The sequence below is a fragment of the Rhinatrema bivittatum genome, chromosome 17, assembly GCF_901001135.1.
Source record: "Rhinatrema bivittatum chromosome 17, aRhiBiv1.1, whole genome shotgun sequence".
In the NCBI taxonomy this organism is placed as follows: Eukaryota; Metazoa; Chordata; class Amphibia; order Gymnophiona; family Rhinatrematidae; genus Rhinatrema; species Rhinatrema bivittatum.
The window spans coordinates 19,585,998-19,599,159 of record NC_042631.1 but is presented as its reverse complement, the minus strand read 5'-3'; the positions used below and the strand labels follow the sequence as shown (position 1 = coordinate 19,599,159).

General features: G+C 43.6%; 1 protein-coding gene across 5 annotated transcripts in view; it reads left to right on the top strand.

Moving 5' to 3' along the window:
- The window catches only part of USP47 (ubiquitin specific peptidase 47), a 147,593-nt gene that overhangs the window by 67,491 nt on the left and 66,940 nt on the right, over positions 1-13,162 (top strand). For 4 of the 5 annotated variants that reach the window (XM_029583053.1, XM_029583058.1, XM_029583055.1 and 1 more), the window contains 4 exons: positions 2,462-2,611; positions 5,431-5,526; positions 10,828-10,980; positions 11,972-12,139. In XM_029583053.1, the coding sequence (XP_029438913.1) occupies positions 2,462-2,611; positions 5,431-5,526; positions 10,828-10,980; positions 11,972-12,139 (567 nt within the window). The remainder of the gene's footprint in view (positions 1-2,461; positions 2,612-5,430; positions 5,527-10,827; positions 10,981-11,971; positions 12,140-13,162) is intronic. The other variant, XM_029583054.1, reaches the window with a different exon arrangement.

Here is a 13,162-nt window from a genome sequence, read left to right as displayed (position 1 = left end):
TTTTTAAAAAGTACCCCCGACCGGCGCAAACAAGAGTACGCTGGATTTTAATAGATACGCGCGTATCTTTTAAAATCCGGGGTCAGCGCGCACAAGGCTGCGCAAAATCGGCAGCCTGCGCACGCAGAGTCGCGCAGCCTGCCTCCGTTCCCCCCCGCCCTATCTAAACCCCCCTACCTTTGTTTGAAAAGTTAGGAGTGCGCCGGCCCGGCCACCGGCGGGCGATTCCCCGGCCCGGGAGCAGTTTCGGAGGCCTCGGCCATGCCCCTGGGCTGGAACTACGCCCCGGCCCTTCCCCTGGATGACGCACCACAGTAACACGCCCCCCCCCCCAAGGAAAGCCCTGGGACTTGCGCGCGTCCCGGGGCTTGCATGCGCCGCCGAGCCTATTCAACATAGGCTCGGCGCGCGCAGGGGGAGCTTGGGGCAGGTTTTCGGGGAGTACGCACGTAGCCCTTTGAAAATCTGCCCCTTAGGGTGGATTCAGCTATTCTAACTATCTTGTTTTTACCTATGTAGTTACTAACCGTTTATAATTTTAAAGGTACATTTTTTTATATGTTTATAATTTAATAACACATAACTGATAAATACTTTGAAAACTGCTTACCCTCATATATTGTACACAAAGGGGTTGAATTAGTGCAAATATGAAACTTGTGAGCATTAGTACTAGTCATCCAGGTTTCAGCTCTAGCTATTGTCCATTCATGTGTCTCTTATAAGCAGTCATAATTAAATTCCTTTAAAAATAAAAATAAGTCAATGAAATTGAGTAGCATCCTGCAGTTTCCCCAGCACCCCTGCGTCCATAGAAGCCATGCTAGCAAGGGTCATAAACCTCATCACTTGGACTGGATTTTACTGTCCAGGGATGCCCTACGTCATGATGTCACACGCGGCATTACATATGGCACAGTCCAGTTGAATACCAGCGTGTATGTGATACGGTCGGTCATTTGTGACAAAGGAGAGCTAGCATGTTGCAGGTGATCTGCGTAACTTAAAAATAAATTACAGTTTAAGGGCCTAGTTTGCTAAGCTTTTTTTTTTCCCCATAGATATAAAATGGGAAAAAACACCTTCATGAATCAGTACCTAAATTTTTGAACTGCTATGCATGTTTCTTTCTAACGTACTGGGGTGTACATTATGAGTTTAGTATATGCTTAGAACAAAACACATTTAACCCTTTGGTATTAAGAACTGACCCTTTATTTATTAATCTAACCATTGTAAAGTTAAAAAGTAGCTGCTCTCTCTCCTTTTGTCTTAACACAAAGTGGGGCAGTTGTCTCATTCTTGGAGCTTCATGATGTAGAATCGCTGCAATGGGATCTGATTTGTTGACAGTTAGGTGTACCCAAGGACCTTCGTTTCAGTTTGTATATTATTTTCCTCGCAAATTTATCAGTGGGGAAATAAGTTCTTTTTGTCATTGAGGTTCTCCCCCCCCCCCCCCCCCCCCCCCCCCATTTTTGCTTGTTGTAATAAACACTGATAAATTACTAGGAAAAAAATAAAATAAAAACTGAAATGAGAAGGCCCCCTTAGTGAACTTGACCATGCCAGCTGGCGGTTGGTCGGAACTGGTGGGCCAGATTAGCCCTTGCATAAACTCCCTCTGTGACCCAATGTTTGTTACTCCGTTATTATATTCATTTTAATATTCCGCTTTTTCAGCGCTTCAAAGCGGCTTACATTCAGGTACTGTAGGTATCTCCCTGTCCCCAGAGGGCTCACAATCTAAGTTTGTACCTGAGGCAATGCAAGGTGAGCGTGACTTGCCCAAGGTCACGAGGAGCGACAGCGGGACTCGAACCCTGGTTCATAGCCCACTGCTCTAACCACTAAGCTACTGCTCCCCTCCTTTAGACCTTTAGTGTTACTGTTTGTGAGCTGGTTTTGTTATATTTAACTTCATTTGAATTCACATTACCTTCAAGCACAGTCTGTGCATTCTACATCTAAGTTCTTGTGGCATTCTGGAATCACTTTGAACCAAAATCATATTAATCTATCAGTGATATAAGCGTGACGCCCATTGGTTTTTCCTGTACTGATTTTATTTATTTGATTTTTATTTTTCCCTTTTTTGCACTTCAAAGCAGATTGCATTCAGTTACTGTAGTTAAATAAGACTTGAAGCTGCATTTTATAGATGCTGTAACAAGATGTAGCTATGATTAGCAACAGCATAACTCCAGAAATCACGCTCGGCAAATCCCTAATTTTTAAATCATAGCATTCAAAGGAACATTGCACATAGAATATTAAACCGAGTATCACAGAATGCAGTTGTGAAAGCACTATTGCTACAAAACTAATTATTGATAACAAAAACTTAAACTTGATTTAAAGCGTCATACTGTACACCATGAGTGAAATGTTTTATTTGGCTCACAGTCTCAAAATACATACAAGTGTTCAAGAAAGAAAATTAAATTTCTGTTTCTTTTAGGCTGATCTCATTAATCAGCTCTATCAAGGCAAACTGAAGGACTATGTAAGGTGTCTGGAATGTGGTTATGAGAGCTGGAGAATTGACACTTATCTTGATATTCCACTGGTTATCAGACCCTATGGTTCCAGCCAGGCATTTGCTAGTGTGGTATGTATTGCCATATGTGGCTGCTTATGTATCTTTGCTTCAGACTACATTATGGGCAGTGATATGATGTCATACAAGATAGTGGTTCTCCAAGGAGGAATCTTATCTTGACGCTCATCCTCATAAAGAGAGAGGTTAGCACACAAATTCCAACAGATTTTGTGACTCTTCAATAGGCCTGCTGGTGCATACATTAAGGTTGGTGCTATGTTTGAGAAATAATTAAATAGTTAGCATCTGAAAGCAAACTAGAGATCTACTGAGTTCCAATGTTCTTTTTATATTTTTGTAATGAATTTAGTGCTCTTGAAACTTGCTGAATTGCCTGTATTATTTACAATTACTTATAGACCATGTTCTCTACTAGTCAAAACGGTGTACAGCAGTGGAAACTAAAGGCTTCCTTGTTTTGGCAGTGCAGGTGTCCTGATAGAATCCCCATCTTGCCCTGATGGGCACCACTTCTTAGTCTGAGTGTAATTGTCCCCATTCCTGTCTAGTCTCTGACATCTGCTGAGGTTGCCAACTATGATGCCGATAGATACCAATTTGTGATGCTCTAATTTGTTTTTTTTTCAATCTGACTTTTCAAGTTCTTCTTAAAAAAAAAAAAAAAAAAAAAAAAAAAAAAAGGAGAGGATCAGAGTTTTTGTTTTATATAGCATAGCCATGTCAGGTAAGCAACCCTTTAAGTTGTGAGCCAAATGCAGCCTCAAAATGGCTTCAGTTCATTATCACAAATTTATGCTTGAGATGCTTAGGTCCCTCAAACGATACCTATGGAGACTTGTAGAAAAATGCCACTGCTGGCCATAAGGTACCACTAGTACAAGCTGGCCTATGAAACTTCTCCTTTGGGGGAAAGGAAAAAAAAAACCTAAGACAGCTTTCTTAGGTGAACCAGCAGCAACAGAGTCACCAGAAAGCCGAAAGAGAGAGTCGTAGTCTGCATCTGTCTCGTTCGGAGAACAGGAAAGATCGCAATCCAGCCATTGAAAGAATAAGCTGGCGCACAGGTCTCGCAAGCATTCAGGCTATCCACATCAAATCTAAAGAGGAATTTAATTATGATTATAGTTCCAGAATCAGATACCTCTTCAATCGTTTTTCCTCCAAACACAAATATTATGTTTACGAAAAGAATATGGCTGGGTTTTATATCTAAATACATGTCAGATACTAACAGTCACCCTGGAGAAATAACTCTAGTAGTAGAAAAGTTTTCCCAGCAATTGCAATACTCATTATCAGTGTTTGTCATCTCAAGCACAAGAAAAACAGGGAACTTCTCAGCTACCTTCACTGCCCACAGTTTGCATTATCGAATCAGTTTTAGGGAAATTCTTATGCATTGCATCAGGGCTTGCTCAAGAGTACACTCAGACATTTACAGCTAGTACAGAACATAGCTGTGTTGTTGTTAGGGAGAAAGTTTCTGATTATGTAATCCCATTATTCTCCGAGGACTAGTAGGATGGTAGTCCTCACACATGGGTGACATCATAAGATCGAGCACAATGCGGAAAACTTGTGTCAGTTTCTAGAAACTTTTGAGTAGGCACACTGAGCATGCCCAGCATGCCCTATACCACGTGTCCATGCAGGGTCCCACTTCAATCTCTTTATTTTCCGTTGAGCTGTGAGCCTCACAGGTTGATTGAGCTCTAAAAAACTTAGCTTTTGCTTTGTGGAAAACTTCATTTTTCATGGTTTTTCACGTTTGTTTCGTCACTGGATCCCTCTCAGTGCCTCCCTGTAGAGTCCCCCGGTCAGGGATTTTGGCATTCGGGTAAAGTTTATTTTCATGGTCTGTTCCCTTCGTGGTGGCGATGCTTCTGTGCCCGATGGCCATTGATGCCCTCCGCCATCGTTCTTTCTTTCACTTTTATTTTGCCCAGTCATGGCCACGTCCAATTTTCGCCGATGTCCCCAATGCCTGAGGACCATGTCAATCACCAATCCTCATGATGTTTGCATCGTCTGCCTGGTGGCATTGCATGACGTCCGGGGTTTCCACTTATGCGTCCAGATGTCCCTGAAGGGACGTTGTCTTCGACTCTACAAGATGGATCAGCTCAGCAAGTCGAAAAAGTCTGAAGTATCGGCATCAAAGAACGTCTGAACCGCACCAATGGACACCATGCCATCGACATTGACAAGACCATCTGTTCCGTCGAGGTCGCTGGTGGATGGGGTGCTGGAGATCGACCGCTGTCTATCTCCTCTGGTCTGAGGATGCTTAGTTCATCATCCTCTGCCTCAGCACTGGGGAAGGACTGGGCCGAGCATCGAGGGAAGCTAGGAAGCATTGGCACCAGTCCCCGTCCATGCACGATGCTGGGCACAGGGTTGCACCGGCATGTGCTGTGATGCCCTCATAGTGACCTGCATCAATGTCTAGGGTCCATGACTATCTCCACTGGTCCTGATGCCAGTCTCCGATCTCCCTTCCGGGTCCGAGAAAGATCTGGCCACCCCTTCTTTGTCCCAGTCAGTGTTTGCATCGGCAGCGTTAGAGTGGTTGCAAGATATCAGTTTGTACATTAAATGCGAGAGCTTTGTGTGTATCACCAGATGTGGATAACAATGTATTGTCACTCATGACTTGCTCTGGGCAAGTTGCAAAAGTTGCCAACTTGATGTTTCATAGACTTTTGAGGCTAGTTCTTTTTATTTAATTCCTTTAGCTTCATGTATTAAAATACTATTGTCTCTGAATAATGAATCACAACAAAAGTAGGTATATAGATGAAAACGTACCAAGTAAGCATTTTAAACGTAAGTTGAATATTGGTATGATTTTGATCATCTTTTACTAGGAGGAAGCTTTGCATGCATTTGTTCAGCCTGAAATTCTTGATGGTCCTAATCAATACTTTTGTGAGCGCTGCAAGAAGAAATGTGATGCAAGAAAGGTAAGTGCTTTTTAAATGTAGGAATCATGGTTTAGTAAGCATTTTTTATATTTACTGGATTCTTTGTACATTGAGATACTTTTATTGGTTGAACATAAAAATAATTAAAAGGTGATGTAGTACCTGAAGTGTAAAGATTATTATATACATCCCTGATGTGACTGCAAGACTGAAGTGAGGAAGCATTTGTGGGCTAAGATCATTGTCCAGCAGAAACTTGTACCAATACAGCTACTAGAACTCTTCTTGTAGACTCAAAACTGTAAAACCTCTGGTATTCATACATCACCTTTTCATAGTGGAATAGTATACCATTCTATTGCAGGCCATTAATGAACTTTGCCTGGCGGGAAATTTATTTTAAAATGCCTAGAAATATAAATTTGTGGGTACTTTATAAGGTATGCTGGATTCAATGCCTTTTATTATATAAAAGGGTTCGTGTGCACATATTTGCTTAACAGAGCTACTTGCCTCTGTGCTTGTCTCATTGTCCTTTTGGTAAACATGCATGACATAGTGATACATAGTGCGAGGCTCTTGTCCCTGTGCATGTAGCCTCATAGGTAATTTTCAATGGCATTATGCACATAAAAATAACATATCGTAGCGAATTTTCAAAGCCCATTTCCTGTACGTACCCAGATCAGTCCAGACTCCTGGGTTTTGCCTTCCTTCCAGCAGACAGACACAAAGTTTCACAGCCACTGCCACATAACCTGGCGGTGCCTCCTGCAGTCCCTCAGTATTTCTGTCTCCAACAAATGGAGGAGCTACAAAACCTGCAGTTTTGTACCTGACAAAATTTAAAAAAGGATAGGAAAGAAAGAATTCCTTCCCAGGAGGTTGGCAGATCCTGTGGGACCCTCCCTTCTGGTTTTAGAGGTGGACAGCAGGGGTTGGGGACCCTTGATTGCTTGCTGAATCACACTGGTGGTGAAAGTTGGTCTAGGTCCTTCATTTTCAGGAGACTTGGGAGAAGCCTCTGCCACCCTTCAGATAAGGATATTTTCTTTTCTGTCTCTTTTATAAAGTTTAAAAAAAAAAAAAAAAGTGAAAAGGGGAACGTTTACGTTTCATCCGATCTCCCTGTCAGTGGCAGAGGGGCTTAGGTCAAACGGGGTGCATCCATTGCGGCTCTCCCAGTGCTTTCTCCTCGCTGGGCATGTGCGGCGTGGTCTTAGTCTGGCCTGGCCATACCGTGTGGCTGCTGATGCACCGCATGTGGAGAGAGTGCTGCACGCCTCTCTAGGACTGGCTGCTGTTACGATGCCTCTGGTGGCATCTTCGATGCAGTGCAGGTCTGGCAAGCCAAGGGCTGCGATGCGGGAAGCCGATGATCCGTTCCCCTGAGCAGCCTCCACGGCTAGGAGGGCTGCTTTGGTTATGAAACTGGTCAGTCATCGAAGGCTCAACTTGGAGTGCTGCCTTTTAAGAGCAAACCTCTTTTTGGAGAAGACTTGGAGCAGCTGATGAAGCATCTGGAAGATAATAAAAGTGCACAAACTATCGAAGGGCAAGCCCAAAGGCTCCAAAGGATTTCCTTCTGTGCACTCTCGATTTCGAGGGCAAAGGTGTTTCTGTCAGAGTAGAGCTCCGGGTGCTGGCCAAAGGCAGACCACAGGGAGTTCGCAGTCCTGGAACCAATCTTTTCATGGATGCAGAGCAAACTGAGAGGGCTTCTGCCAAGGTAGTGGTGGAGCCAAGCCCATGGAATGAGCCAAGGCCAGCTTACTCCTCAATTCCAGTCATCAGGGGTTTGTTTGACTTAGTTTTACGAGGAGTGGATCAAAATTACATCAGACCAATGGGTTCTAAGCGTGATAGGACAAGACTATGCTTTTGAATTTGCTCGGCTGCTAAGAAACCTGTTCATGGTATCTCCTTGTGCCTCGGCGGCAAAGAAGCTGGTCGTTCAGCAGACCATCCATCGAGTTCGAATGCTGGGAGCCACTGTTCCCATGCCCCAGGAGAAGCAAGGGATGGGACGTTATTCCGTTTATTTTATAGTACCAAAAAAGGAAGGAACATTTCTTCCCATTCTGGACTTTAAAAAGGTAAATGTAGCTTTCTAAGTTCCCCATTCCACATGGAGACTCTGAGGTCTGTCATAGCAGCGGTACGAAGTAGAGATGTTTTGGCTTCCTTGGATCTAACGGAAGCGTATCTACACACAGGGATCTGATTGGATCATCAGAGGTATCTCCGGTTTATGATCCTCGGGTGGCATTTTCAATTTTGCGCTCTCCCTTTCAGGCTGGCAACGGCCCCGAGGACCTTCACCAAGGTGATGGTGGTGGCGACGGCAGCCCTTGGAAAGAAGGGTGTACTAGTTCATCCATATCTAGACGACTGGCTCATCCAAGCAAAGTCAGAAGACCTTTGCAGATGGGTGGTGGAAGTGGTGTTGCACCACTTGAGATCCTTGAGCTGGATAGTGAATCTGTCCAAGAGCCATCTTTCTCCTTCGCAGGACCTGGAGTTCTTGGGCATGCGCTTCAATACCCAAGTGGAGAAAATCTTTCTCATGAGGGAGTGGATTATCAATCTGCAGACTCGAGTTCTGAACCTTTTGGAGGCTTGAGTGCCCGTGGTCTGGGATTACTTGCAGGTCCTCTGTTCCATGGCATCTACCTTGGAGCTGGTCCTGTGGGCGTTTGCTCATATGAGACTTCTGCAGAAAGCATTACTATCCTGGTGGGATCTGATGTCAGATCCACTACCGCTTACAGAGTTAGCCAGGTCCAGTCTTTCGTGGTGGCTTGTTCAGGACCGTTTGAGCTATGGGATGGACCTTGAGGTGCCATAGTGGATGGTAGTGACTACTGATGCCATTCTCTTTGGTTGGGGAGCCGTGTGTCAGTCCCAGTCAGTGCAAGACTAATGGTCGACGGAGGAAGCGTTCTTGTACATCAATTGCTTAAGAGAAGAGAGCAGTGCGGTTGGCTTTGCAGGAGTTTCTACATTTTTTTGCGCAGCTGTGCAGTCAGAATCTTGTCAAACAATATGACAATGGTTTGCATCAACTGCCAGGATGGTACTAAGAGTCAAACGGTTGCTCTAGAGGCAGAGATGCTGATGTGCTGTGTGGAGCAGCATCTGGCCTTGATAGTGGCTTCACACATAGCGGGGTCCGACAATGTGCAAGCAGATTTTCTCAGCCAACAACAATTGGATCCTGGAGAATGGAAGGAAGCATTGAGCCTCATTACTTGCAGATGGGGCGTTCCTCATATGGATCTGATGGCAACTCAGCGAAATGCCAAGGCACCGTGCTGCTTCAGTCACAGCAAAAAGCGCGGAGCAGAAGGGATCGATGCCCTGGTTCTTCCTTGGCCGCATGACATTCTGATCTACGTGTTTCCACCATGATCTCTGGTGGGCAAGGTTGTGAGGAGAATAGAGATCCACCCAGGAAAAGGTGATTCTTGAGGCTCTGAAATGGCCACGGAGACCTTGGTTTGCAGATTTGTAATCTAGCAGTGACGGCCTGTTAAGACTGGGCCATCTGCCAAATGTGCTACAGTAGGGCCCCATATTTTCAGATCAAGCGGATTGCTTTTGTCTAGCGGCTTGGCTTTTGAAAGGAGGCAAGAAAGGATATCCTGAACATGTTATTTCTACTCTGTTGCAGGCTCGAAAGACTTCTACTTCTTTGGCATATGTTTGGGTTTGGAGGATCTTTGAGTCGTGGTATAGAGCAGGGGATTGATCCTCATCGCGTGTCAGTGGCACAGGTTCTGGCTTTTTTGCAGAGAGGCCTAACGAAAGATTTGTCCTTTAGTTCCTTGAGAGTACAGGTGTCAGCCCTGGGCTGTTTGCAAGGCAAGGTTCATGGAACAACTCTAGCTGCACATTTGGATGTGGTACGTTTCCTTCGAGGGATGAAGCATTTGCTCCCCCCCCCCTCCCCCCCGTTCATAAGGTGTGCCCTTCTTGTGGCCTTAACTTGGTCCTCAAGGGCATGTGTGCAGCGCTGTTTGAGACTCTTAAAAGGGCCACCATAAAAGATCTCACTTTGAAGGTGGTTTTCTTGGTGGCGATTTGTTCAGCTAGAAGGGTTTCAGAACTTCAAGCCCTGTGATGTAGGGAGCCTTTTTTGCGGATTTCGTATTCTGGCGTCTCTTTGCAGGCAGTTCCATCTTTTCTGCCAAAGTAGTTTCGGCGTTCCACTTAAGTTAGTCAGTGAAACTTTTGACTTTTCCAAATCTGGAGGTTGGTGCACGAGACATCTTGATGTCAGAAGGGCATTGTATCTAGAGGTCACTAACAGTTTCAGATTGTCAGATAACCTTTTTGTGCTATGGAGTGGTGCGAAAAAGGGTCAGAAGGCATCAAAGGCCACTATCATGCATTAGTTGAAGGAGGCTATTGGTTCCACTAACATCAGTCACGGTTGTCCTATCCCAGAGGGGTTAAGGGCTCAGGTGGCCTCTTGGGCAGAATGTCTGCTAGTTTTGCCGCAAGAGATTTGCAGGGCGGCTACCTGGAAGTCTTTGCATACCTTTGCCAGACACTATTGATTGGACATCCAGGCTCTGGACATGGACAATTTCAGTGAAAGTGTATTTCGAGCGGGACTCTCACTGTCCCACCCCAGTTATGGAAGCTTTGGTGCATCCTAGGAGTCTGGACTGATCTGGATACGTACAGGGAAAGGAAAATTTGATTCTTACCTGCTAATTTTCATTCCTGTAGTACCACAGATCAGTCCAGAGTCCTACCCAGTGGTGGAAAGGAGATTTTGAGAGTCCGCTGACCTGTTTACTATAATGATTCTGAAGAATGGCACAGGTTTCTGGTTAGTCCTTACAATTAAAGTTCCAAAATTGGAGAGTTCTCAGTTATACATTTTCCTCTTTCCTCTGCTTTGCTTGTTTGAGGGACATTATAAATTTTTTGCTATCTTAGCTTGAGTACTTAGTAATACTGAGGGTCTGCAGGTGACACACCAGGTTATGTGGCTGTGAAACTGTCTCTGTCTCCATCTGTTGGAAGGGAGGCGAAACCCAGGAGTCTGGACTGATCTGTGGTACTACAGCAACGAACATTAGCAGGTAAGAACCAATTTTCCTTTTAAGACTCCATAAAGCTGAATTGCCAATTTTCAAAGGAGTTGTGTGCGTAAAAGTAGCAATTTTCAAAAGCCCATTTCTGTAAGGAAAACACAGTTTTACGGATATATATATCCTTTTGAAAATTACCTCCATTGTGTGATCACAGATTTTAAGGATGGGGCTGAAGAAGTTATTGGAATATGGTTTAAATTAACTTCAGGTGTGGGTTACTTTCCTTCTACAGGGCCTAAGATTTTTGCATTTTCCATATCTATTGACTCTTCAGCTGAAGAGGTTTGACTTTGATTACACCACAATGCACAGGATTAAATTGAATGATCGTATGACTTTTCCTGAAGAGCTAGACATGAGTCCATTCATTGATATTGAAGATGAGGTAAGGTTAAATGCATTTCCTTACCATTCCAGAGGCACTGACCCTGTCTTTTATCTCTTTGTCACTGATTGCCCAGAGTCCAAACATTTTAAATAACCCTCATTTTCATGTATATGTTAATTTTTGTTAACATTAGCTAACTTACCCATCACTCTGTGCTTTGTAATAATAATAAGCAAGATTCAGTCAAAGCATGGGACAAGCACAGAAGATACTTAATGGTGGGTAAGCATGGAAAAAGCCAAGTTGGGTATGTAGCATTGCAGAAGGAAGGGAAGATGGGAGACTTGATCGGTCCTGTAGTCTTTCTGTGTCATTGAATGTTTTATTCTGTTAAATGTTCCCTTTCAGTTTTTCTGTTTCTCAGATGAGTGTCTGGAAGTTTTCGCTTTGGCTTTGATTCTTTGTAATCTTTGCCTATTTAATGTTGCATTAAACATTCAGAATAGCGCTAATTGTTCTTTGACCATATTGCTGTAATGTATTTGTTTGCATGATTCATAAATATGGGAATGTTATGAACTTTAATGGTATATATAACCAAATTTATTAAACATTTGCTCTGAGTTTTTACCTATAACTATCAGAATCTATACTTTTTAATAATGGCACATAATACGAATTGTTTCCCCCTTATTTTAAAAAGAAAGGTTGATGGGTTAGAGGGAGAAAAAAGTGATCAGCCTAAACTGCAGGAGAGCTATTCCTTTAGCTCAATGGTAGAGTTCTTGTTTGAGTCTCAAATTTGTAAATTTCAGTCTCTGAGATCCCCATTTAGAAAGCGAGCTGTGATGCTGTTAAATGTTCCAGAATTTGGTTTCAGGTGTATTGTCGTAACAGTCTTCAAACGTACCCTTAGTGCCCTTAAGGGAAGAAAAACATGTGTAACAAACGCATGACTTCAGTTGTTTTTTTGGATGATGAGTTTTCCTGTTTTGCTTCTCGTCCATCATCTTGAGCACTGTTTTAATTCATTACTCTTCTGCTAAAGAAGTCCCCTCAGACTGAGAGCTGCACTGATAGTGGAGCCGAGAATGAAGGCAGTTGTCACAGCGACCAGATGAGCAATGACTTCTCCAACGATGATGGAGTTGATGAAGGAATCTGTCTTGAAAGTAGTAGCAATGCTGAAAGGATCTTAAAGTCGGGCATTGAAAAGGTACTTATAAAGAAAAAATTATATATATATAGATATATGTATGTGTGTGCATATATATAATGGTAGTGAACATTTTGCCTGCTAAAAAAGGAATTGTTTAACTATTGGGACTTTTTGAGGTTTTTTTTCTGCTCATTGTTATTTCTAAGAGGAGAAATTTGATTACAAGGATTTTGTGTGTGTGATACGAAAAATTATGATGTTAGTGTACATGTGTTTAAAAAGTGTAAAGAGATGTTTCGGTATCTGTAAAGTATCTTAGAGATATAATGTATATTAGTGGTTCAACATATGCAATATTTGTCTATATATTTATATAGACACAAATAATTTTTGAATGTTAAGATGCTACTGTATGCTCATAGTTGCAGGGACAAATGGTTTATTTGATTCTGTTCTGAATGTGCCTTCTATCAGTGGCATACTAAGGGAACATTGTGCCCCAGATGACAGCCAGGAGGAGGTTCCATCGGAAGAACAACAGGCAAATGGCAGTTCAGACATGATGATTGACAAGCAGCAGTACAGTATGGGATAGAAGGCGGGAACTTGCTTTGGCTGGAAGCAAAGTACTGCCTTCTATCTCATCCTCATGCGAAAAACAGGCCAGCAAGGAGTATGAGCCCAGGATGAGACCTCTTTGAAACTGACTTCTGTGCCCATGTGGATCCAGGGGCAGGTGGTAGGAGGAAGTGTTCTGTATATGCAGCTGTTGCTCATTGGATCGCTGTCCTGGCACAGCTTTTGAGTTGAGCAGAAAAAGGTTCAGTGAGCATGAGCAGTGACATCGTATTGGGCGGGGGGGAGCAAGACTGCTGGGGGGGGGGGGGGGTGGAAGGTTTGGGAAAAGAGAGGGGTTGAGGAGCAAGATTGCTGGGGTTTGGTGGTATGGGAGGGGAGAAGGTGTTGGGGAACAAGACTGCTACACACTGGTGACTGAGAAGCAAGACTGGTCTGTTTGTGTGTGTGAGAGCCTGTTTGTGTGTGTGTGAGAGCCTGTTTGTGTGTGTGTGAGAGCCTGTG